This window comes from Microcaecilia unicolor, chromosome 5 (assembly GCF_901765095.1).
Source record: "Microcaecilia unicolor chromosome 5, aMicUni1.1, whole genome shotgun sequence".
Lineage (NCBI taxonomy): Eukaryota > Metazoa > Chordata > Amphibia > Gymnophiona > Siphonopidae > Microcaecilia > Microcaecilia unicolor.
In genome coordinates, this window is record NC_044035.1 from 354,860,034 (window position 1) to 354,885,331 (window position 25,298).

The following is a 25,298-nucleotide window of genomic DNA, read 5'->3' on the forward strand; positions in this document are numbered from 1 at the left end:
CCATATGCTCCCCCGGAACTTCCTTATAGAACCTTCAGGCAACTTGCAAATCAACAGTTAATACTCTGGGAACATGCAACATAACATTTCTTAAACCACTCTATACAGTAGATATAACATTACTTTCATAACTGTCTCCTTGTTGTTTTCGTTAAGGCTGCAAGCCGAACACAAAGTCCGTCTCCATACGCAGTCAGTAAATTGGAAGTCATGTTCACGGTGGTGCCTCCTCCGGCACCATGAACTCTGCGTCGATAAATTGTTGAGCCTCTGATACTGTGTGGAAGGACCGCCATCGATTCTCATGTTGAATTTTCAAAATAGCCGGATAAATCAGCATAAACCGTGCTCTCTTGTTCACCAGAGTTGTACAGAGCGGATGAAACCGGCGTCTTTGCTCTTGAACTCCGGCCGAGTAATCTTGAAATATTTTAATCGGGTTCCCGTCATATTTCAAAGTATCTCTTTTCAGTCTAAAGCCCCTCATTATCTCCTCTTTATGTAAATAGTTGTGCACTTTAATAATCACCAGTCTAGGTCGCTGCTGCCCTTGTTGCCAGCGGCCAAGCCTATGGGCTCTCTCTATACACAGTTCTCCATAGCTGTCTGATAAAGCCAATTCTTTTTTAAGCCATTGCTCTAATAAATGTCCCAGGGATTTTTCAGGGATTGATTCTGATAAGCCCACAATTCTTAGGTTACATCTTCTTGCTCTGTTCTCCATATCCTCGATCTTGTCTTGTTGAGCTTTAAGTTGTTCCATTAATCGGGTGACGTCTTGTGCTGTTTGTGCTCTTGTGTCTTCCACCGTTGAGATTCTATTCTCCGCCTCTCCCATGCGTCTTACAGTGTCTGCCATAGTAGCTTCCAAACTGCTCATTTGTCGTTCGAGCAAGTCAAATCTTGGGTTAAGTGCAGCACTGACCGCCATAGTTATCTGTGCTAGTTGTTTTTCAGAGAAGTCCCCCAGCTTTTCCAGCTTCCCTTCTGCCATTTTGGCTCCTGTGTTCAGTATGGGACTCTTCCCTTTATCGTATTTGGCCCCGCTTCGAGTTGTTCCTGTTAGTTTAGGCTTCAGAAATTGCTCCATATAGAGTACGTTATGACTTTGTAAATACTGAGCGTCTGATCTTGCAGAGTGGATGCTCGTAGTGTATATATCCCAAGATGTTATATACCTTATGCCTGGGCTCCGCAGACCCTCCTTTCGCCGTTTTCCACTAATTGGGGGCCACGTCCGCGGGTCCGGAGCTCTCTCAGATTTTCCAAACTGCCAAGGAGAGCGTTCAATTCCACTGAGTTAGTTGTGCGCTTGTGTGAAATATAAGCAAGTATGAACTTAAATTAGCCCACCTACGGGCTGGCTCAGTCCCGCTCGCGCTGCTGGCCCCGTATCACTCTAGGATCCCCAAGCACAATGTTCCACCTCTCTCCTCTTTCAGGTACAATCTTTGTGCAAGTAAATTCACTACACACCCTCACAGCATCCACATTAAAGACTGTATGCACTTGTGGAAGTTTTAATTTACTTGAGGTAGATGTTCGAATGTTCCAGGGGTTGTTATAGCGAACCTGGTCTTAGCCCCGCTATATTCCAGCGTCGTTTCCCCTGTTCACTCGCTGTGAATGGGGGGGGTGAGGGGAATCCGGAAGGAAACTTGTGCGTTTTAATTTATTGCACTCCCCCTTATCCTCTAGTCTGCACTCCCTTCTCCGCCCTCGCTTCAAGCCCCCGATTTCTTACTCTGGGCGTTGTGCCCTCAGCTCTGGTAGTTCTTCACGCTCTCGTGCGCTGCTCTTCCGACCGCCATTTTGGATCTGATCGCGCGAGTCACTATTTTCGGCTGCGCTGCACTCCCAGACGTTCCAGGGGATATTCTAAATATGTCCCCATGCTTTGTGGAGCTTTAGGTGTTGCCAGCTCGCCATGGAGGGGTTCTCGAGAGCGGGGGGCGGAGAGCCCATCAGCGGTGTAGCGGAGCTCTCTCAAACCGCGGCCATCTTGCCGCGCGGCTCCACCGGAAGTCACCTACATATAACTTTTTAAGCCTATGTGCTTTGAAAATGAGCCTCAAAATAAATAAAATGTTCAAATTGGCATTTCTAGTGCCAACATTCAGAAACACATTCAGGATTACCCAAAGGATCTCTGTAACACGTAAGTGTACCACCCCCCCCATTCTGAACCCTCAACATGTTGTAAAAAATATAAATATCTTGTATGTTCCATAAAAATCATCTTGTTACTAGTAAAACACAGGTATTGCACTATGAAGGTTTCCTTTTTTTTTTACTCTATAAAATATTAAAAGTAATGTACGAAAAAATGCCAAAACTTGTATCACAAAATCTACTACAATATGGGGTAAGGTGGAAGCTTTCTTGAATATGCCTGAATTCCCAGCGGTTCTGCAATCCTCCTGCTTTCTCCCTTTTACCACTCAGTTCTGGACACCATATTCCACAGATCCTTACCATTAGGAAATGACAACAGTTCAGAACAAGCTTTAGAAGCCAGGAACTGCTGCAGTGACTGTCACTAGCCTTTAATGAATATGCTGTGAGATCAGCTGGGCTATTCTTAAATGGGCCTCATCTGCCAGATGTAACTCAGAACCAAAGTTTTCCCAAAACATCTGACACGCCTCCAAGTATCCAAAACATCTGGAGAGAGTGGTGGACACTTGGAATGCCCTCCCGCGGGAGGTGGTGGAGATGAAAACGGTAACGGAATTCAAACATGTGTGGGATAAACATAAAAGAATCCTGTTCAGAAGGAATGGATCCTCAGAAGCTTAGCCGAGATTGGGTGGCAGAGCCGGTGGGGGGAGGCGGGGCTGGTGGTTGGGAGGTGGGCCTTGTTCTGGGCAGACTTCAACGGTCTGTGCCCTGAAAATAGCAGATACAAATCAAGGTCAGGTATACACATAAAGTAGCACATATGAGTTTATGTTGTTGGGCAGACTGGATGGACCGTACAGGTCGTTCTCTGCCATCATCTACTATGTTACTATGCTTGACACAGCTGATCTCCCCCTACTACTAGACACTTGCAATTGGGCTTTTAAGCTAAATTTTCCACTGGTATTTTACTCAGCATTTTGCGGTACACATAAAATTCATGAATGCTCTAAGGTTTTATTTTCTGAGGAAACTGACAGATTACGTGACCCATCAGTGGAAACTGCATACCATGTCATTGCTTCAGCATACTGGGCCAATGCTCAAAGCTACCACCAGCATTAACATGTGGTTAATACTGGGTTTGCGCACACGTTACACAGCGCTGAATGCTCAGAGGACTTGAGCGCCGGCGTTAATGTGCGTGCTAAAGATGGCTACAAATTGTATTTAAATGGATGTTAATGAGGTCAGTAAGTATTCCTTCCCAACACACAAACGAAAGTGCTGCAATTACAAAGAATAAAATGATGGATCTAATGTTGAAAATGTAACGCCAGGTTAGGGGCAGCGTAGAAGGTTTTCAGGCAATTTCTTGTCAATTTCTCACATTAAACTGTGGGGTTTGTCTTCTTTTGCAAGCGGAAGGAAGCCTGTGCAAGTTTAAGCGCTGATAATAAGAAATCAGCAAGTGTGTGAGTCCGAGCAAAACTGAACGTGAAAGCACACACTGGCGCCTGTTTTTCTACATTAAATAGTTTAGCAAACAATTTTTGAAAGGTGTAGGAGAACAGTGCTGATGTGTGCTTGCATTTCCAGGTTTGTCTAGGCACGTGAACGAGCTGTGCCATGGGCCAGGCATGGTCCTCCACTTTTCGTTTGTTAACGCAAATTAAGTGCATATATCATTTGCATATGATTTCTGCTGTTGTTGTGCTATGGGGTTTTGCGTCGTGGGCTTTGAATATCGGCCCCTAGGTATTTAAACCATCCTATCTGTAGTACATTCGAGAGTGCCAGACTTGATACTGTAAATAAATATTTAAATGAAGTTGAGAATCACTTCACAATTATTTCTGCAAATTAAATTAAACCCATCCTTTAATCAAAAATAAATCAGTTCCTCACACATATACATTTGAAGATGTATTGTGCCCAAACTTCTATGAATAATAAATAGCTGCATTCCTAGTTCTACATGTATTAAGGAATGTCTGATCCATAAACAATCACGTACTCTTACGTGGGAAAGAAATAAGTTCTTGCTGTTCTCTAGATGCTCATTGTTGCTTACCCTATTGGTTGCGCACTTCACAAAGATTCCACCTGATTGAAAAAGGTGTTAAGTAAATAAAGGCGAGATGCTGCTAAGCTCTAGGGAAAGCAGAGGAATGAATGAGCTTCCTGCCTTCCTGTACAAAAAGGAAAGCCTTAGTCCGGGTCCACATTACTGCTGAACAGTTTCTTCAGTTTTCAGACAGGGACAGGGCCAAAGCTGCTTGCAATGCTGCTTCCTCATCAATACTATAGTCCTGCACAGAGGTAGGAGAAATACAATTAGAAACAAGGAAGGAAGGAAACATTGAGGATATTTTTGTAGCATTTTGCTGCTTTAATGCTATTGAGAATTAGGTCAAATTCAACAAGGGTAAGGGCCAAATCAAGACACTATCTTACCCCAAATTTGGATGATCAAATGCATTAAATAAGCCTCAAACGTATGATCTGATGACCATCACGGCATAGAGAGGAGGACACTACAGGAAATGCTACTAGTAAACATTTGTGTGTTGTCAGGACTCTTCCATTTAACAACATACCACACGTTTCTATTTCAAACAGAGGCTAATTCAAAGCAGGTCACAATAGTCTATTGCAAAAAGCAAAATAAACCAAGTTGCATTTGCGTGCACATTTTATTATTCTGACGTAAAATGTAAACATCTAAAAGGAAGAGAGAAAATGTACATTTCTTCTGATCTCTTGCAGCTCCATCAAATAGCAAAGTTAGGTCAACAAGGAGCCATACCACAAAAGTGTCATAGGAGAACTTATGCCGATGTATAAGATGCTGTAGGAAGTTGGCACTCTTATAGCTTGGGTCTCCCCATGGCATCGCTGAGCAGATTGGACACACCTTAAACACACAACAGATGGACTAGAATGAGCTACTTGTGACAAAGAACGTCCTTACTGTTTTTAAAAGATCATGCAAACTTTGTAGTGCCAGCATTGACTAAGCCCACCATTCATCTCATAGCAAACAGTAGCTAGGAGGTCCTGCATTAACCTGCCTAAAGTAACAATTGTTGAAATAAAAGTTATATCATTTTTTAGTCTAACAAAGATACGAAATTCTGTGCATACCTCCTACAGAGAGGAACTGACATCACAGTCAAACTGATCAACCAGGGCCCAGATGATCAAAAGCAAATGAAGGCACTAGAGGCCATTAGCGTCAGACTAGCTCCCGCATTTGCCTGCACCCCAGAATCATAGCTGGCGAGCGCCAGAAACAACACGCTCGCCGGCTTCGACCACTAATTGTATGCAAATGCATGCAAACGAGGGTCTCCCGCATTTCTTCCTTATAATCAGCGGGCAGCATGCCAAACAAGGCTGCTGCATCCACTGCAAACTCTATGCCAGCTCGGAACTGGAGTTAGGGTTTTCCAGCAAGGGAGGAATGGGGAGACCAACAGAAGAGGTTTGACAGGTCCAGGATTTTCTCCTGGACCTGTCAAACTTAACCCCGGCCCCCCCCCCCCAACACTAAAAAGACCTGGTGGTCCAGTGGGAGCACTAGCCCTCCACACCTGCTCCAGCAGCCCCCCCCCCCCACCTTTAACTTGGAGGAGGGAAGGACTAGCACTCCCTCCCTCCTCAAAATGGTGGCGCCCTGCTCTGCGCATCCAGGGACAGGGCTTAACTTCAGGCATTGTGATTTTTTGGGGGGGTGAGGGGGTGGGGGTGGGAGGGGCAGGTTTGACAGGTCCGGGATTTCAAACCTCTTCTGCTGTTTGACAGGTATGGGCTTTTTTTTTTTAAATTTTTTGACAGTCAAATAACTTCTGCAGGAGGATTGTTCCTTGGGTGCGTGCCTAGATACAATCCTCCCGCAGAAGTACCCGTATGATCAGAGCTAACAGCGCGACTAGATTTGCATGCTTCTAGCTCTGATCATAGGGGCGTTAATGCCCCGCGCTGTTCCAGCGCTAGTTTTAGAGCACTGCTTGGAACAGTGTGGGGCTTCTGATCATCTGCCCCCAGATTAGATGATTCTACTTTTCCAGATGTCTGGTTTTCCCTATGCAGCAGATTTGTGCACATCATGTATGAACTCAAATTAAATTTCCACCCGACAATAAAATGGCTGGAATGAAGATTCAATTCTAAAACAAAAACATAATACAGGCAACTTGACAAGGTTTTAGTTCTTGGTATATTGTGTTTTTGTTGTAGGATTGTCTTGATTTGACAGCAATTTGTTGGGGTATATCGGTGGAATGAAGAGTCCACTCCACATCTTATAAGGCGGCACTGGAGAAGCAGGATTATGGACTGAATAGACACAAGACAAACCCCAGCAGCACATTTGCACCTTTATTTGAAAATATCAAGGAGGCCAAATCAAACATATAAATGGCGAGTGACCGACTCACCTGCAAATGCGCAGTAGAGACTTCCCTCTCTGTCCCGCCCCCGCGTCAAGACGTGATGACGGAACAGAGAGGGAAACTGCGCTGAGGAGTGCACCACACGGAAGGGGAGGGAGGGAACCGCCGAGGTCACTACCACTCCCCCCCCCCCCAGAAGTCGCCGGCCCCCCTCCACCAGGGCTCTCTCTCCTCCATTGAACTTGCAGCGCCGAAACCGCAGCAGGCAGATCAGCTCCCGTTGGCCTTCCTTCCCTGCCTGTGTCCCGCCCTCGCCGACGTTACGTCACACGAGGGCGGGACACAGGCAGGGAAGGAAGGCGACGGGAGGCGATCTGCCTGCTGCGGTTTCGGAGGTGAGGCGCTGTATGTTTAATGGAGAGGAGAGGGCCTGGCCCGGGTGGAGGGGCGGCGGCGGCGATCTCGGGGAGGGAAGGGGGTCTTGGAGCTGGGAGGGAGCGACAGAGGGCCTTGGAGCTGGCAGGGAAGGAGGGAGGATGCTGGACATAGGAGGTCAGAAGAAGGGAGGGCGGCGACCTTGGGGGGGGGGAGGGGCGGTGGCGATCTCGGGGAGGGAAGGGGGTCTTGGAGCTGGCTGGGAGGGATGGAGGGGGCCCTTGGAGCTGGGAGGGAATGGGGCCTTGGAGCTGGCAGGGAAGGAGGGAGGGCGGGGGGGGGGGGCCTTGCAGTTGGGAGGGGAGGGGGGGAGTTAGACAGCAAAATAGAACATACCAATACTCGCCCATTTTAATGGGCTTAACGGCTAGTTAAAACATATTTAAAAAACAAACAGACAAGTAAGACTGAATAGTTCAGCATTTTATTTCCAGGGATCTAAACTCACAACTTTGTTGGGGTCACTGCGATGATTTTCCATACAGTGCTTCACTAGCTCCTGCTGGTCTAGATTCCGTGCTCCACAGTAAGGGCAAACAAATGTAGACCGATTTGGGATATTGCTAAAAGGAGAAAGAAAATTGTCTGTAATTTATAGAAGTAAAACATAAAACATCACCAATTCACTCTCTTAGGTTAGCAGTAAAGATGACCGAGAGGGGATATAAGGAAAAATTATATCTTATCTGATAATTTTCTTTCCTTTAATCACAACAGATAAGTCCAGAAATTGTGTTAAGTATATCTACCAGTAAGTGGAGACAGAGGGTAACATGCTGAACTCTGTCATAAAGGACACTTAGCAGCTAAGGAATGAAGAAGATGTTCCCTAAAACATGTCAATGCTGCTACTTGAACCTATGTGTTGTAAGTAACACCTTTTTTATAACCTTCCTGAAGGAAAGCTAAAATATGAAGGAAGACTGCAAGAGAGGAATAGCTCTTTCTGAACACCAGCATAAGCAGCTGAAGTAGAACATTTTCTAGCATGCAGCAAAGTGGTAATCAGTTCCTCCGAATATCCCTTCTTTCTTACCTTCGACTTCTCAAGAGACAAACTGTAAAACGAACATGGGACGGATCCTCCATCTGAATGGGACCTTGAAAGAGAAGCAACTATATCTGGGGAAGGTGAAAAAGGTCAATCTATTTGTAGTTGAGTCAGATCTGCATACTAAGGCCTTCTGGGCCAATCTGGTGTCACAAGGATCACTTTTCCTGGATGAAATAGAATTCTGGGAAATACTCTGCCAATCATCAGCCAGGGTACGAACACATAAAGCAGCAGGTCTGTTTCCTGCCATGTCTGAAAAGCAACACATCCAAGCCTTCTGAACTGTACTCTTTTCTTCCGTTGAAGAAGCATTGAAATTTTACATCTGGAGGCTACGAGATCCCAGATTTGGAGTCTCCCATTTCTTGTTATTAAGGAAAATACATGCATATTTCCCTTTCTCCTAGGTCCAATGAGTTCCTGTTCAGATAAGTCTACTTGGACATTCAACACTCTTGCAATCAATGGAATGTGCTTCTCCACTCACTGGAACAGTAGATAAGCCTTGTGAGCCACGGAAGCGTTTCAAGTGCTCCCCATTTATGTTTGCCACCATTTTTACACTGTCTGAAAGGATTCTGGCCGGACTTTCCTGGACAATGGATTGAAAAGCTCTAAGGGCTTAGCGAACCGCTTTCAGTTCCAGACGGTTAACAGGCCACAGAGATTCCATCTTGGACCAAATATCTTGTAGTGGAGACACCAAGCTCCCCCTATCTGTCCAGGCTCGCAACCACTGTCACTACAACCCAAAATGCAGTAGGGTATGGAGTCGTTTGACACAGTTGCTCGATTGAAGCCATCAAGATATGCTGAGTCTTGCCTGAGGGGACAAGAGGAATCAAATGTTATAATCCTGAGACACTGGAGACCACCAGGCCAATAGAGATTGCTGAAGAGGGCACATGTGGGCCTTTGCTCAAGGAACAACTTCCAGGGTGGCTGCCATTGATCCTAAAACGTGAACATACTCCCAGACGTGCAGACTCGGAATTTGTGACCACAAAGTAAAAGAATCTGATACCAAATCTTCTCTGATGATGTGAAAAAGTTTTTCCCCTCCTAATGTCCCCTGTTATTGCATATATGTCAAACTGAATGGCTGCTGGTCTTGAAACAGTATCACTGGTTGTATTTGGAGCAAAAGATCTTTTACAAAATATCAGTATTGACCTTTAAGGCTTTTTGAACTGGTAATCCAGAGTATTTATCTAGCCTTACTATTCCCCTACATACCTACCCGAGTTTTACGCTCTTTGAACGAACACTGATTTGTGCTCCCTGGGCCTAAGCTCACTCACCATGAGTCGACTAGGCGAAGTGCTTTCTTTTTTTCTTTCGCCATTCATCTGGAATAGTCTCCCACTCCCTTTTTGCATCACTCTCGAGTTTAAAAGTTTCAAGGCAGAATTAAAGACCTGGTTATTCAGACAGGCTTATGGGGGTCTAGACTGATCAGGCTGCCAAGTCACCAGAGCCCTTCTCTCCCAGCTCTTCCCTCTCCTCTCTTTGTCTTTTCATGTGTCTGTGATTCTTTCCTATCAAACAATGGAGTTCCTTTCCTTTTCTAAATGTAATGTAGATTTATACTGCTCTGATTTGTAAGAGCAGTTTAGCAAATGCCAATGAACTATAAACTATAAACACAATGTAATGTTAGACAATGGAGGCCCTGAGTAAACCTGGCCATCAATGGTTTATATTTGATATTTTGTTTATGGCTTTGTAAACCTTGTCAGTTGTTTATTTACTGTTTGCCACATTGAACTGGAGTACGCTCTGGATAATATGGGGTATAAATGTCAAAATAAATAAACAAAAAACATGGCTTTTAAGTATTGCGTCTTTTATTTAAGGAACAAACTTATCAAGTTCCCTTTGCTTAATACTACATTTTGTTTAAAGATCGGAAAACATTCCATGTGACATATATGCAATGATAGGGGAAACTCTGTGCATCCCTGATGCTAAGAGTTATGTCGTAGGCTATTTACTGGCAGGGTCTCCCCAAGATGGGCTAAGACAAATCACCCATCTGGGCAGCAGCAGTATGGGACAGTGTTGGTGGCGGAGGATCGTATTTCTATGACAATGGACATAACTTAATACATTTTTTGATTAGCTTTCGAAGGTTGCCCTTCTTCGTCAGATCCGATCTGAGGAAGAAGGGCAACCTTCGAAAGCTAATCAAGAAATGTATTAAGTTATGCCAATAAAAAAGGTATCGTCTTATTTTCTTTTCCATGTTTTATTTTGTTTGATTTCTATTGATAACCTTAAGAGTGGACTAACACGGCTACCACACTCCTCTACTTATGACAATGGAAAAACTATTGGCATTACCTGTGCAGAAGAACAACCTGGCAATCTACTTCTATTCTATTCAGAAATTTATAATCTGCCTAGTTCCATGACAAGAGTCAAGGCAGAGTACAGATTAAGAGATCTTCTATATACCGAACAGATGTAACAACAAACCATGATACTAATTATTAAACCAATTAGAAAAAAGTAGTTTTTTAACGCCTTTCAAAAACTTAAATAGAATTGAATTTGTCTAATTTGAATAGGAATACTATTCCAAATTTTAGAACACTGAAAAGAAAAGAATGTTACAACACTGATTTACAATTAACATTCTTTATAGTGGGATAGCCCAATTTGTTTTAAAAATGAGAAGCATTGCGGACACCTAAAAAATTCAAATTTTGAACAAGACTAACAGGACACAATCCATTCAAAGATTTGAAAATAACGGTAGCAACTTTAAATTTAATATGTTGTTCTACTGGTAACCAATGAAGACATAAAAACAATGGAGAGACTCTTTCATATTTACTTTTTCCAAAAATCAATCCAGTGACAGTGTTCTGAGTAACTGCAACCTCCAATTTAACGGAAATACCACTATAAAGGTATTACAGTAATCCAGTTGAGTAACAAAACAGCCTGAGCTACAGTCCTAAAACTAGACGTGTTTAGGGAAAATCTTACAGCCCTCGGTTGATGTAGCTTAAAAAGCATTCTCCTAGCCCCTTCGAGCAGGGACTGTCCTTCTTTGTTAAACAGTACAGCGCTGCATAACCCTAGTAGCGCTCTAGAAATGTTAAGTAGTAGTAGTAATAACACCTAAGACTTTAGATTATCCTTCAATCTGAAGGCCCCCTCCTGAAGCCAAAATCAATCTATTGTCCTTCAATTTATCATATACACCAAAGCATACAATTTTAGTCTTCTGTTTATTCAATTTAAGAAAATTTATAGATGCCCAGCTGTCTATCAAATGAATGCTATGTTACAAAACCTGAATACTTCTGTATCTTGCCACAACAACTCAATGGATAATTACAACGAAACAAACTGTGATATGGCACTGGAAGATAGCCCCTTCCAGTCTAAGTAAAATCGGCATTTTTGAAGTAGAAGGAACTTGATCCTTGGGATGACTGACTGCTGATGTAGCTGCACACGAAATGAAAATCGCAAGCTGCAAAGCTATCTTACATATTGGGTCACAGAACACATGAAGAATGAACCAAGGATAACTGAATGTGATCAAGAATGAAATCAAATGCACACCGTTTGATTTGTTGGGTGTCCGTGGACTGAAATGGACTGGCATTGAGTATTCTGAATCTAATGATCATACTAACTACGAAGGAAATGAAAGACAAAGAAGAAATGGTGTTGTATTTGTAGTTATGAAGAAGTTTGCAAGAATTGTAATGAAATACAATGCTTAATGTCAATTTGTCTATGAGAAACAACCATCAATACAACTATTACTCAGGTAAATGCACCAATAACAGATGCAGAAGAGGACAAAGTTGATCAGTTCTGCAAAGAAGTACAAGCTGAAACTGACAGAACGTGCAAACAAGATATACTGATAGTTGTGGGTGACTGAAATGCAAAAGTTAGGGACAAAGAAGAAGGGCAAGTGGTTAGAAAATATCTGCTTGGCGACAGGAACAAAGCAGAAGAACATTTATAGAATTCTGCAAGACCAACAATCGGTTATTTCAAACACCTAATTCCAGCAGCACATTTAGCAACTACACACACTGACTTCACCCAATGGATTGTTGAAAAATCAAATTAATTACATCTGTGGAAGTCAGGATGGAAAAGCTCAATAACATTAACAAAGACGAAACAGTGACCTGACTGTGGTACAGATCACCAGCTACTAGTCTAGAATGCAAACTCAAGCTGAAGCTGAACAAGGTCAAGTCAGTTATGAACACAGCAAAGTATGGCCTTGAAAATATATCGGAATTTAAAGACCACCTGTGGAACTGATTCGTCACACTGGACACCAATAACAGAGTAAAAGAAAAGTTACGGGAAGATATCAAGTCTTTGAAAAAAGGTGAAAAAGCAAACACAGCCAAAATGGATGACTGAAGAAACCCTCAAATTTACTCAGAAACACAGATAAGCTAAAGCCAGTGGAGAAAGAGTCACATAAACTTTGAGAAAATTTCCAATATCCTGCAAGATATGACAGAGAAGTACTACAATAATGCATGCAAAGAAATAGAATCAATAAATATAAGAGAAGCACAAGATCAGTCTTCCTAAAACTACGAGAACTAAAGAGAAAATTACAGCTTTGAGTTGGAATGCTAAAAGACGCTCAAGGTTCCGTGTTGAATGATGCTGAGATCAAGAAAAGGTGGAAAGAATACACTGAATCATTGTACCATAAATATCAATTGGATCAACAGTCATTTCAAACTATACCTTATGATCAGGAACCTTTGATGATGCAAGAAGTTGAAGTAGCACTATTATTAGGATTTATTTACCACCTTTTTTTAAGGAATTCACTCAAGGTGGTGTACAGTAAGAATAGATCAAGCATGACCAATAGGCAATTACAGCTGGTCCAATCCTCCCCTGATCTTTCATCAGAAAAGAGAAAGCCTGATTCTACCCTAAAGAAACTACACATTCAGAAGAGGGAGAGTACAGGGCACAGAGACAAACTTTCCTTTAAAATTACCCAAGATGATCAATCTTTGTCCCAAGACCTATAAGATGCTACCCTGCAAGGGTTGAGAAGAAGGGAGGACCGAGCTCTTGGGATTAAACCCAGGTTTCTAAGAGCAGTCTTGCATGCCCAACTCCCCAGAGAAGAGTATCCCATCTGGATGAGTAAAAGGGAAGCTTCTGTGCCCGTATCTCTGACCCAGTCTCCACTCCCTGTGAGAGCTGTGAATTTATCTTCACTCTAATCTCTTGTGGAGGAAGAAGGCTGAAGGTATTGAGGAGCTGAAGACAGTACCAGCCCCCCCCCCCCCCCCCCCCCCGTAAGACGAGTGAAATCAGCTCTGAGCTGTTTTTCACTGACTCCATCTGCTGGAAGTGGGACATAGCCCACTAATCCGGACTGGTCTGGAAGGGACGATAAATAAGGATTCATGACAACAAGTTTCCAAGACAAAACAACACAGTCAAGATGCAATAGCCATATCCCCACCAAGATGCCTAAGCCTGCAATGGAGTACCTGGGAATTGGTTGCGAAGTTGGAACAACTGGAACAAATTTCGGGCAGTTGGCCATCTGTTCTTGAACTTTGGCACAGGAGGAGATGTGAGATCTCATTTTTGTTAGGGTGACCTAGAATAAAAACAGTGTTGAATACAAGGAAGCTTTGCAGAGGTGAAATAATGTATCACAACAGCAAGTCAAAATCCAAGAAGGCAGCAATAAGATGAAGCCTTCATGAACTGAGCTGCGAGCTATAGTCACTGTGTCGGGCAACAGCTAACAGATACAGCAACGGTAACTATAATACAAAACAAGTTAAGAGAGTACACTTATAATATGACAAAATGGTTCATTAGCCCTTCCTCCATTTGCACACTCATATATGCCTGTTTGGGGACTGGGAGTGAAAAGACATGGTACAGTATGTCTTGATAGAATGACGGAGGCTGTATGAGGCAGGAGTGTGTGCTTTCATGCACGCGTCTGTCTGTCTGTCTTTGTGTCCTGGACAAACAGAGCCTTTCTAATATATGCTATCGCCTGGGGAAAATGCGCCTAGAAATACAACACTGTACAAATTAGACAAAAGGATGTTGGTCATATGAAAACGTTAGCGATGTAAAAATGCTTGGGTAGTAAAATATTTACAGACATTACCTTTTTGCTGCAGCCTCTGCAAGGAGCTTTATATGACGAAAGCTGCTTTTCTACGCTGGAGGCCTTTTCCACTTTCTTTGGGTCAAAAGGCATGCGACAGAGAGGGCAGAGTGGGGATGGCACTTGGAGACATGGCTGCAAACACTCTCCACAAAACCTGTTAAGAGAAGCCAACCTTAGTTCCTACCAATAGAGCGGCCACGCATCACAGCACACAAACCAACAGAAGCCCACAATCAGATCACAACAGACTAAAGACACTACGGAACTAAATATAATCACCATCACTAAGAAATATAGTATTCTGGAGACAAATCAACTGATATAATTCACAAGTGCTGCCAGTACAGCCTGTAAATTAAACTGCAGCATGGTTAAACCTATCTCTCTGTGACTCAATTACTGACTGTCCTTACACTCTATCTGCTCTCACCTACTACTGTAGTATTTCTTTATTGCATTTGTATCCCACATTTTCCCACCTCTTTGCAGGCTCAATGTGGCTTACAATACATCATGGATGGTGGAAATATACAAGAAAATAGACATTTAGTATTACAGAAGGATCTTGGGTACATGATAATGATAAAGAACGATAATAGTATAACAAGCAAGTACAAGACAATTCTGGATATATGTGGAGGAGTTCACAATTGTTGATCTTTGTGGTATGCCTTGTTAAAGAGATGGGTCTTCAGTAGTCTGCGGAAGTTAGTTAGTTCATATATCGTTTTTAAGTTGCACGGCAGTGCGTTCCAGAATTGTGTGCTCAAGTAGGAGAAGGTTGACGCATGCATTAGTTTGTATTTTAGACCTTTGCAGTTGGGGAAGTGAAGATTGAGGAATGTGCGGGATGATTTTTTTAGCATTCCTGGGTGGTAAGTCTATCAGGTCTGACATGTAGGCTGGGGCATCTCCGTGAATGATTTTGTGAACTAGGGTACATATTTTGAACGTGATGCGTTCTTTAAGAGGGAGCCAGTGTAGCTTTTCTCGTAGGGGTTTAGCACTTTCGTATTTTGTTTTACCGAATATGAGTCTAGCTGCAGTGTTCTGGGCTGTCTGGAGTTTCTTGATTATTTGCTCTTTGCAGCCAGCGTAGATTGCATTGCAGCAGTCTAAATGACTGAGTACCATTGATTGTACCAGGCATCGGAAGATGGTCCTTGGGAAAAAAGGTCTTATAGTGTTCTGGCATCAATCACTCACAATTTCTACATTTTGGCTCTGTGATGTCATGCACCTTTTGATAAAGCCTATATAAAACGTATTAGACAGAATCTTTTATTTCTGGTAGTTACTGTCCTAGAAATGCCAGCTAAGATTAAAGTTTGGTCTTTAGTGATCAGGGAAATGTAAAACTGCGTCCAGGCCACTAACATTCTGGAGAATCAGCTGATAAGTACTATCCTAAAACTGAAGGGTCAATTCTGAATGATGCAAAACTCCTTCAGTTTGTTTTCCTGCACTGGTTTTCACAGAGTCAAAGGATATCCTTAGCATATGGTGGCTTGTTTCTTTGAGAGGTTTACAGATCTCAATAGTACAATTTAATTATATTTACACTTACAATATCATTTTACAATGGTATGGCTGGGTGAATGATCAATATTGATATGGATCAGCATAAAGAGTTCTTGGAATGTTTTTCAAAGACTGGGAAAAGTATGCAGATTAAAAGTTATATATAGATCCAATTACAGCTTTTCCTCTCATTGCCATTACAGAAGAATATACAATTCTACATGAAAACTATTTCCAAAATCAAAATACTTACGGAGTACTCACTTGCATCATTGGCATAAAAACCTCCAGTGTGTTAATTTTTATTAGTTCAGTCCTGAATCTTAACCGCTCTAAATCAGAGTCAAGTATAACGTTCAAACAATTTAACTTCCTCAGCGACCCTCCAAACTGGTCAAGACGCTTGGGTTATGCACTCCTACCAGCAGAGGGAGACTGACCGGTCTGGAGGGTCTAGAGGAAAGAAAATTAGCAGGTAAGACCTAATTTCACCTTATCTTAGCAGTCATACCGTCTGGTAGTGTCCACGGCCAACTGTGGCCAGAGTTTCGGGTCCTTCTTCAGGGTCCGTAGTTACGTGACTGTTTGTTTGCTGCTCAACTGAACAGAGAAGCAAGAGTAACGGACAGCAAACAGTCACGTAACTACGGACCCTGAAGAAGGACCCGAAACTCTGGCCACAGTTGGCCGTGGACAGTACCAGACAGTATGACTGCTAAGATAAGTTAAATTGTTTGAACGTTATACTTGACTCTGATTTAGAGCGGTTAAGATTCAGGACTGAACTAATAAAAATGAACACACTGGAGGTTTTTATGCCAATGATGCAAGTAAGTACTCTGTAAGTGCATGACAGTATAACTGCGAATTTCGGAGTTACATCACAATACGTGAGGCCTTTCCTCCAGGGAGAAAAAATAGACAACACGCTGTTGAACATACTAAGGATTATATCTGATTGACAAAATAAAAAAGACATTGAAACTTAAGCTGTTACAACACCGACTGTGGCCAAAGTTTCACCCAAAATTGTTGTGTCGAGGTGCTAGTAATGAGGAGATTCATGGATATCAGGGGGACTGGGATAAAGGGGAGGAGGAGGGGTGGGAAGGGTGGTTGTGTAGAACTCGGGGTGGGGGGGGGTACATACGGCAGGAAGTGGTAGGTGTTTTGATAGCTGGTGTGGGGAGTGGTTATTACTATGGTATCAAAGCACAATACCGTAGCTGGCAAGAAAGAATGGGCGGGGTTAGAGTTATAGAATTTGCTAAGGGTGGCTCCCTCTTACCCACTCTCTCAGTGGAAAACTGTGACATTTGGACATGTGTTGGGACTGAGGTAAAGGCTGGGTGCCCTAGTCCAAAAACTATTGCAAGGGGAATAACTAATATGTCAACTATACTTGGACGTCTACTCCACAATGTAGGCTAATCACCTGGAACATTGGAGGGATTTCCTTCCCTATTAAGTGTAGGAAAATATTATCTGCCCTGAAGAGGCAAATATCACTGGTATTCAGGAAACCAATGTCTCAGATAGTGACTCTTCAGAAACTTGGGTGGAGGACATGCATTTTAACTCCTCTAGAGGAAGGAGGATTGGGGTGGGGGAGTAACAATTCTATTGCACAAGCACTTAGCCTGTACCTCTGAAGTTTTATTGCGAGATAACCGGGGTCGATACCTGCTTTTGAAGCTTTGGCTGCAGGGCAGGGAAATATATTTGCTTACCTTATATGGACCTACACCCTTGATGACACAACTCCTGCTCTACCGGGATAAAGACCTGGTGGTGCTTGGGGACATGAACATTCTAGCAGATCCAGTCTTAGAAAGCAGGACAGCGCGGGGGAGGGGTCAGGTAACGGGGCGCTCCAGTCTTTTTGTACTTCTTACTCACTGGTGGACGCTTGGTGGCTGTTGCATCCAGGTGATGAAAGATTTTACATAGACCTTGTGCACATGAAACGTTCTCATGACTCCACTATGCACTGGTTTCCTCCAGTTGCGGGTGCGAGCATAGGCCCAGAGATTATCTCGGATCACTCTATGGCGTGGATTCATTTAGAAGTGACCCCTAAATTTCAGGTGTGCCCACAGTGGCAGTTTCCCAGTTATGTAGCTAAAAATAAAGATTTTCACTTAGACCTTGTGCACATGAAATGTTCTCATGACTTGAACATGCACTGGTTTCCTCCAGTCACAGATGCGAGCATAGGCCCAGAGATAATCTCGGATCACTCTATGGTGTGGATTCATTTAGAAGTAACCCCTAAATTTCAGGTGTGCCCACGGTGGCAGTTTCCCAGTTATCTAGCTAAAAATAAAGATTTTCACTCTCATTTGATCTCTCGCTGGGAAGAATATTTAAGCTCACAATCAGATACAATTGGACCATCTGCAGCTACACTGGTGCACTGCAAAGGAAATAATGCGCAGAGAGATCATCGCATACGCAGTGGCCCCCCTGCAGAAAGGTATTGGCAGGTATTCAAAATCCAGAGTCTAAACATTATATTTTATCCTGTTATTATGTTATGTTCTATCTAGTTACCCACTTCTCATTATACACAATTTTCTCATGCACCATAACTGCAACAAGGCTGAAATTATTATTCCGTTAAAATGATTGCCATAATATTCTCGTGCACCTTATTTGTTATCTATATTCAGATTTCCTTATCCCATTAATGTGATTGTTGTTGTATTATAATGTAAGCCACATTGAGCCTGCAAATAGGTGGGAAAATGTGGGATATAAATGCAGCAAATAAATAATAAAATAAATAAATAAATTACAGTGGGCAAAGTGCACGTATGTACAGGCCCTCACGGCTTCCAACAAAAAAAACATGTCTATACAAATAGCTTTATTTTATTATTTATTTTTTTATTTGTAGCATTTGTATCCCACATTTTCCAACCTATTTGCAGGCTCAATGTGGCTTACATTATGCCGTAATGGCGAACGCCATTTCCGGGTCGAAAATTACAAATAATACAGTAAGGTGCATACATGATAAAATATGATACAATAAGGTACTGCATAGAAGTTCTTGAGAGATAGAGTTAATTATAGCATAAGTAGGATAGTCAACTATAGAGAGTTCATTTCTGTCCCAAGGAATAAAGTGATAGTGCGTATTACGTAATTTTCATTAGTGGCCATTTGGTTAGTCAAGTGTGGGGTGCGGTTTTGTCTAGTTCATTTACAGTCTGTGGTTAGGATGGAATGTTGTGGTATGCCTTCTTGAATAGGTCGGTTTTCAACAGTTTTCGGAAGATTCTCTCATACAGGAACAGACCCAAAAAAGTATCTTATTTCAGAAATATCGCTTTGGAAATAAACCAGGTAAACTATTAGCCCACATGGTGAGGTCTTGGGGGGGGGGGGGGGGAAATCAAACAATCAGAGCGTTGAAAGATCCTGCAGGACATATGATTAATCAGCCAGACAAGCTGATACAGCTTCTAACAGAACATTTCCAAGATCTATATTCCGAGCGTCCTTCCCCAGATGCACATATATTAGAGGTCTTTTTGGATAAAGCTCAGTTAAAACAGTTAGTTCTCAGATGAGGCGCTAACTGCATTACATGCCCCCCTGCATCCCAAAGAACTGCAGCGAGCGATGATATGTTTGAGTTTCATTTTACTTGATATGTTCTTGAGGTTAGGAAACCCTTGATCCAGCTTAGTATGTTTCCTCCAATCCCGAACTTATCTAGTAGTCTTATTAGTATATTATGGTTTACCATGTCGAATGCACTAGACATGTCAAATTGGAGGAGGAGGATGTTTTTGCCTATTGCTCTTTCCTGCTTGAATTTGGCTAGAAGAGTGAGTAGTACTATTTTTCTGCTGTGGAGGGGGCGAAAACCTGACTGTGATTCGTGTAGAATTGAGAATTTGTTTATGTATTCTGTGAGTTGTTTGGCTACCATGCTTTCCATCAGTTTGACTGAGAACAGGATGGATGCCACTGGGCGGTAGTTAGTGATATCGTTTGTTTTTTTTTCTTATTATCTTTTGGTTTCGGTGTGAGTAGGATATTGAGCTACATTGGCCACCAATAAGAGAGAGAATAAACTATGTGTTTTCATTCACCAAATTCTGTTTGGTCAAGCCCCATCATATATGGATAATCATACTGAATTACCCCCTCGTAATGCTGTTTCATAATCTAGAGAGCATCTTGTCTTACATTTCCCTAACTGTAAGAATGTGATATATAAAACAATTCACTCTGCACAATTCACTGATGCACTTAGGGAGTAGAAATCCACGTGACACTTATGTGTTAGGTGGTGAGAGTCTGATATGTACGGACGGGGAGAGGTATCTTGGGGTGATAGTATCTGAGGATCTGAAGGCGACGAAACAGTGTGACAAGGTGGTGGCCGTAGCTAGAAGGTTGTTAGGCTGTATAGAGAGAGGTGTGACCAGCAGAAGAAAGCGGGTGTTGATGCCCCTGTATAAGTCGTTGGTGAGGCCCCACCTGGAGTATTGTGTTCAGTTTTGGAGGCCGTATCTTGCTAAGGATGTAAAAAGAATTGAAGCGGTGCAAAGAAAAGCTACGAGAATGGTATGAGATTTGTGCTACAAGACGTATGAGGAGAGACTTGCTGACCTGAACATGTATACCCTGGAGGAAAGGAGAAACATGGGTGATATAGTAACATAGTAGATGACGGCAGAAAAAGACCTGCACGGTCCATCCAGTCTGCCCAACAAGATAACTCATATGTGCTACTTTTTGTGTATACCCTACCTTGATTTGTACCTGTCCTCTTCAGGGCACAGACCGTATAAGTCTGCCCAGCACTATCCCCGCCTCCCAACCACCAGCCCCGCCTCCCACCACCGGCTCTGGCACAGACCATATAACTGAAGCAGGAAGGCTGAGTGTGCGGTATATATAGTGGCTGTCAATTGCGGGACGACAGGGACATGTGCAGACAGCTCGATATGATACAGACGTTCAAATATTTGAAAGGTATTAATCCCCAAACAAACCTTTTCCGGAGATAGGAAGGCGGTAGAACTAGAGGACATGAAATGAGATTGAAGGGGGGCAGACTCAAGAAAAATGTCAGGAAGTATTTTTTCATGGAAGAGAGTGGTAGATACTTGGCATGCTGTCCCGCGGGAGGTGGTGGAGACGAAAAAGGTAACGGAGTTCAAAAATGCGTGGGATAAACATAAAGGAATCCTGTTCAGAAGGAATGGATCCTCAGAAGCTTAGCAGAGATTGGGTGGCAGAGCCGGTGGAGGGAGGTGGGGCTGGTGGCTGGGAGGCGGGGCTAGTGCTGGGCAGACTTCTATGGTCTGTGCACTGAAAATGGCAGATACAAATCAAGGTAAGGTATACAAAAAGTAGCACATATGAGTTTATCTTGTTGGGCAGACTGGATGGACCGTGCAGGTCTTTTTCTGTCATCATCTACTATGTTACTATATTCTATCAAGGCACCAAAATGTGGAATTCTCTTCCTAAATCAATCAAACAGATGATTAGCTAACTTTTAGAAGTCTTTTAAAAACACAATTCTTCAGTCTGGCCTTTCTGAATACAAAGAATTCTATTTGAACTTTATCCTACCCTTTTCATAAATTCATTTTGTCCTCTTACCTTCTTTCCCATCTAGTCCTGCCTAACTAAGCTCTCACCTATTCACCCTTAATTATTTGTTTGTCCTTGAGATAGTCTAAATCCTTGGTTACTTACGGCACACGTAGTAATTTGCTTCTTGAAGTTATTGTAATTTGTGTTATATTCTGTACATTAGGTTTTATTCACTTTATTATCTGTTTGTAAGCCACATTGAACTTGAGTCTATTTCGGGCTAATGTGGGGTATAAATGTCATGAATGAATAACCCCTTTGAATGGGAGCTTTGGCATTACCGCACCAGTGTGTGTGTGTGTGTGTGTGGGGGGGGGGGGGGGGGGTGAAGGTAAGAATTATGTTTCTATCATTAGAAAGCAAACAAAGTAAAACATGGAAAAGAAAATAAGATGATACCTTTTTTTATTGGACATAACTTAATACATTTCTTGATTAGCTTTCGAAGGTTGCCCTTCTTCGTCAGATCAGAAATAAGCAAATGTGGAAGATGACAGAATATATAAGTGAAACATCCAAGCATTTCATTCCAGAGCTGGAAAAATTACGAAAAATCATAAAAGATCTTCAGCCTCTACTCCAAGAGGATGAATTACTGAAAGAGATATTCCCATCCCCACCAGTGCTGGCCTTCCGACAGCCACCCAACTTAAAACACAAGCTAATCAGAAGTAAACTCCCAACACAGACTGAAAAAGAAAAGGGCACATTTCCCTGTAACAGATCCAGCTGCAAACTATGCCAAAACATTTCACAGGACCCCACAGTCATCCACAAAAGAAAAATATTCAACATAAAGGACTATTTTACATGCTCATCTTCCAACATGGTACATATCATTCAGTGTAAAAAATGTAACGACGGATGCTATATTGCAGAAACAGGCCAGATGCTTAAGACAAGATTTAATTTACATAGACATAACATGAAGAATGCTGGTGCCAGCCGGGTTCCTACCCCTGTGGGACAGCACTTTACAAGACCAGAACACTGTACCGGTGATTTCATAGTAAGAATCCTGAAAGGTAACTTTAAAACAATACAGGAACGTAAGACCTTTGAAGTCAGAATGATTGAATATTTTGACACCCAACAGACAGGACTTAACAAAGATCTGGGTTTTCTAGCCCATTATAAACCATAAAGTTGCATTGCTCTATCACCCTCCTCTCACCTATCCACCTCCATCCTGTTAGACTATCAATGAAATGCTTTGATGTTTCACTTATATATACTGTCATCTTCCACATTTGCTTATTTCCGATCTGACGAAGAAGGGCAACCTTCGAAAGCTAATCAAGAAATGTATTAAGTTACGTCCAATAAAAAAAGGTATCATCTTATTTTCTTTTAAATGTTTTATTTGATTTCTATTGATTACCTTTAAGAGTGGGCTAACACGGCTACCACACCTCTCTACATGTAGAACCCCAAAGAATAGCAAGTTTCCGGAATGCTAAAGAGTGACAAGATTCCACAGCAGAATCTCAAAGAGTAGCAACGTTCCATGTAGAACCCGATCTGACGAAGAAGGGCAACCTTCGAAAGCTAATCAAGAAATGTATTAAGATACGTCCAATAAAAAAAGGTATCATCTTATTTTCTTTTAAATGTTTTATTTGGTTTCTATTGATTACCTTTAAGAGTGGGCTAACACGGCTACCACACCTCTCTACATGTAGAACCCCAAAGAATAGCAAGATTCTGGAATTCTAAAGAGTGACAAGATTCCACAGCAGAATCTCAAAGAGTAGCAACGTTCCATGTAGAACCCGATCTGACGAAGAAGGGCAACCTTCGAAAGCTAATCAAGAAACGTATTAAGTTATGTCCAATAAAAAAGGTATCATCTTATTTTCTTTTCCATGTTTTATTTTGTTTGATTTCTATTGATAACCTTAAGAGTGGACTAACACGGCTACCACACCTCTCTACATGTAGAACCCCAAAGAATAGCAAGATTCCGGAATGCTAAAGAGTGACAAGATTCCACAGCAGAATCTCAAAGAGTAGCAACGTTCCATGTAGAACCCGATCTGACGAAGAAGGGCAACCTTCGAAAGCTAATCAAGAAATGTATTAAGTTACGTCCAATAAAAAAAGGTATCATCTTATTTTCTTTTAAATGTTTTATTTGGTTTCTATTGATTACCTTTAAGAGTGGGCTAACACGGCTACCACACCTCTCTACATGTAGAACCCCAAAGAATAGCAAGATTCCGGAATTCTAAAGAGTGACAAGATTCCACAGCAGAATCTCAAAGAGTAGCAACGTTCCATGTAGAACCCGATCTGACGAAGAAGGGCAACCTTCGAAAGCTAATCAAGAAACGTATTAAGTTATGTCCAATAAAAAAGGTATCATCTTATTTTCTTTTCCATGTTTTATTTTGTTTGATTTCTATTGATAACCTTAAGAGTGGACTAACACGGCTACCACACCTCTCTACATGTAGAACCCCAAAGAATAGCAAGATTCCGGAATGCTAAAGAGTGACAAGATTCCACAGCAGAATCTCAAAGAGTAGCAACGTTCCATGTAGAACCCGATCTGACGAAGAAGGGCAACCTTCGAAAGCTAATCAAGAAATGTATTAAGTTACGTCCAATAAAAAAAGGTATCATCTTATCCATGTTTTATTTTGTTTGATTTCTATTGATAACCTTAAGAGTGGACTAACACGGCTACCACACCTCTCTACATGTAGAACCCCAAAGAATAGCAAGATTCCGGAATGCTAAAGAGTGACAAGATTCCACATCAGAATCTCAAAGAGTAGCAACGTTCCATGTAGAACCCGATCTGACGAAGAAGGGCAACCTTCGAAAGCTAATCAAGAAATGTATTAAGTTACGTCCAATAAAAAAAGGTATCATCTTATTTTCTTTTAAATGTTTTATTTGGTTTCTATTGATTACCTTTAAGAGTGGGCTAACACGGCTACCACACCTCTCTCTACTCAAGATGTTTCTATCATTAAACTGCCCTTTCCTTTTTTTTTCCTGTTTAAGAAAGACACAGGATCATCACAAGAGCTAAAAACCATCTGGAGTGTCCCCGATCTTGTGTCACTCACGTGTGTCCGCAGCTGACGATGGACACAGGCTTGTGATAGACCTCCAGGCAGATAGGGCAGCTGTACTGGGTCTCCAGGCTGTCCCCGGCCTGCACCGGGCTCTGGTACCGGTGCTGATGCTGGTGCCGGTGATGGGCGGACGACACCAGACTACGGAACATCGCCATGCCAGAACCTGTCACTTCCACTTCCCCCCCCCCAGACCCAGACCCAGACCCAGACCCGTCTCACACCAAGCGGCCGCTCCCCCAAACAGCTGTTTTGAAAAAAAATGGCGCCAAAATATTGTTTTCTGCTCGCTCCCTCCCTCCCGTCCGCGTGGTCGTTTTTCACTGTCCTGAAGCCCTTCTCCGTCTCCCTCCTGCGCAACAACACCGGCGATTCACACACAGCCCTTCTTCTTCTTCTGCCAGCGTCGGGGCCTCTCTCGTCGTCAGGCGACGCGTCTGTCTCTCCTCACACCAGCAGTCTGTGTGGAAAACAGGAAGTTGCGATGGAGTGGGCGGGACGCACGCGCCTGAGGAGAGGCCCCGCCCCCCGACGCTAGCAGAAGAAGGCGGACTGTGAATCGCCGGAGAGAGAAGGCTACTACCACGCGCGCGGGAGAGACGTGCTGAAGAGAAGTGAAAGAGGCAACGCTAGGGGGGGCGGGGCGGAGGGAGGTGGAGTCAGATTACCTTAATTGCCTCCCTTGTTAAGGTGGACTGGACAGGCTCACTTCCACTCCGCTCAATTAAAGCTCCCCGGGCAGCTTCTTCTTTCTCCAGCCCCGCCCCCAGCGTTGCATCTTTCACTTCTCTGTCCCGTCCGCGTGGTAGCCTTCTCTGGCGAATCACAGTACTCGGCCTTCTGCCAGCGTCGGGGGCGGGGCCTCACCTCAGGCGCGTGCGTCCCGCCTACTCCATCGCAAC

General features: G+C 42.8%; 1 protein-coding gene across 2 annotated transcripts; it reads right to left on the reverse strand.

The window, feature by feature from the left end:
- Positions 1–3,984: 3,984 nt before the first annotated feature.
- RNF166 (ring finger protein 166) lies at positions 3,985–25,155 on the reverse strand. Of its 2 annotated transcripts, none has more exons than XM_030204590.1 (6): positions 25,065–25,155; positions 14,162–14,318; positions 13,521–13,633; positions 7,402–7,516; positions 4,931–5,038; positions 3,985–4,433 (listed from the first exon to the last, which is right to left on the reverse strand). In XM_030204590.1, exons 2-6 carry the CDS (start codon positions 14,252–14,254, stop codon positions 4,368–4,370), a joined length of 495 nt encoding a protein of 164 aa, XP_030060450.1. In that variant the 5' UTR covers positions 14,255–14,318; positions 25,065–25,155; the 3' UTR covers positions 3,985–4,367. The 2 variants fall into 2 exon arrangements, with proteins under 2 accessions (XP_030060450.1, XP_030060449.1); XM_030204589.1 differs by lacking the exon at positions 25,065–25,155 and adding an exon at positions 24,388–24,895.
- Between the last annotated feature and the right edge of the window lie 143 nt (positions 25,156–25,298).

Bases quoted from the DNA above. Each gene is read 5' to 3' on its own strand.
- RNF166 (XM_030204589.1), bottom strand. From the start codon at position 24,554: ATGGCGATGTTCCGTAGTCTGGTGTCGTCCGCCCATCACCGGCACCAG. The intron at 13,634-14,161 runs GTAATGTCTGTA...TTTTTATTCTAG, and splicing joins GCAGAGGCTGCAGCAAAAAG to GTCACCCTAACAAAAATGAG. The intron at 4,434-4,930 runs GTATGGCTCCTT...ACCTCTGTGCAG, and splicing joins TCTCCTATGACACTTTTGTG to GACTATAGTATTGATGAGGA.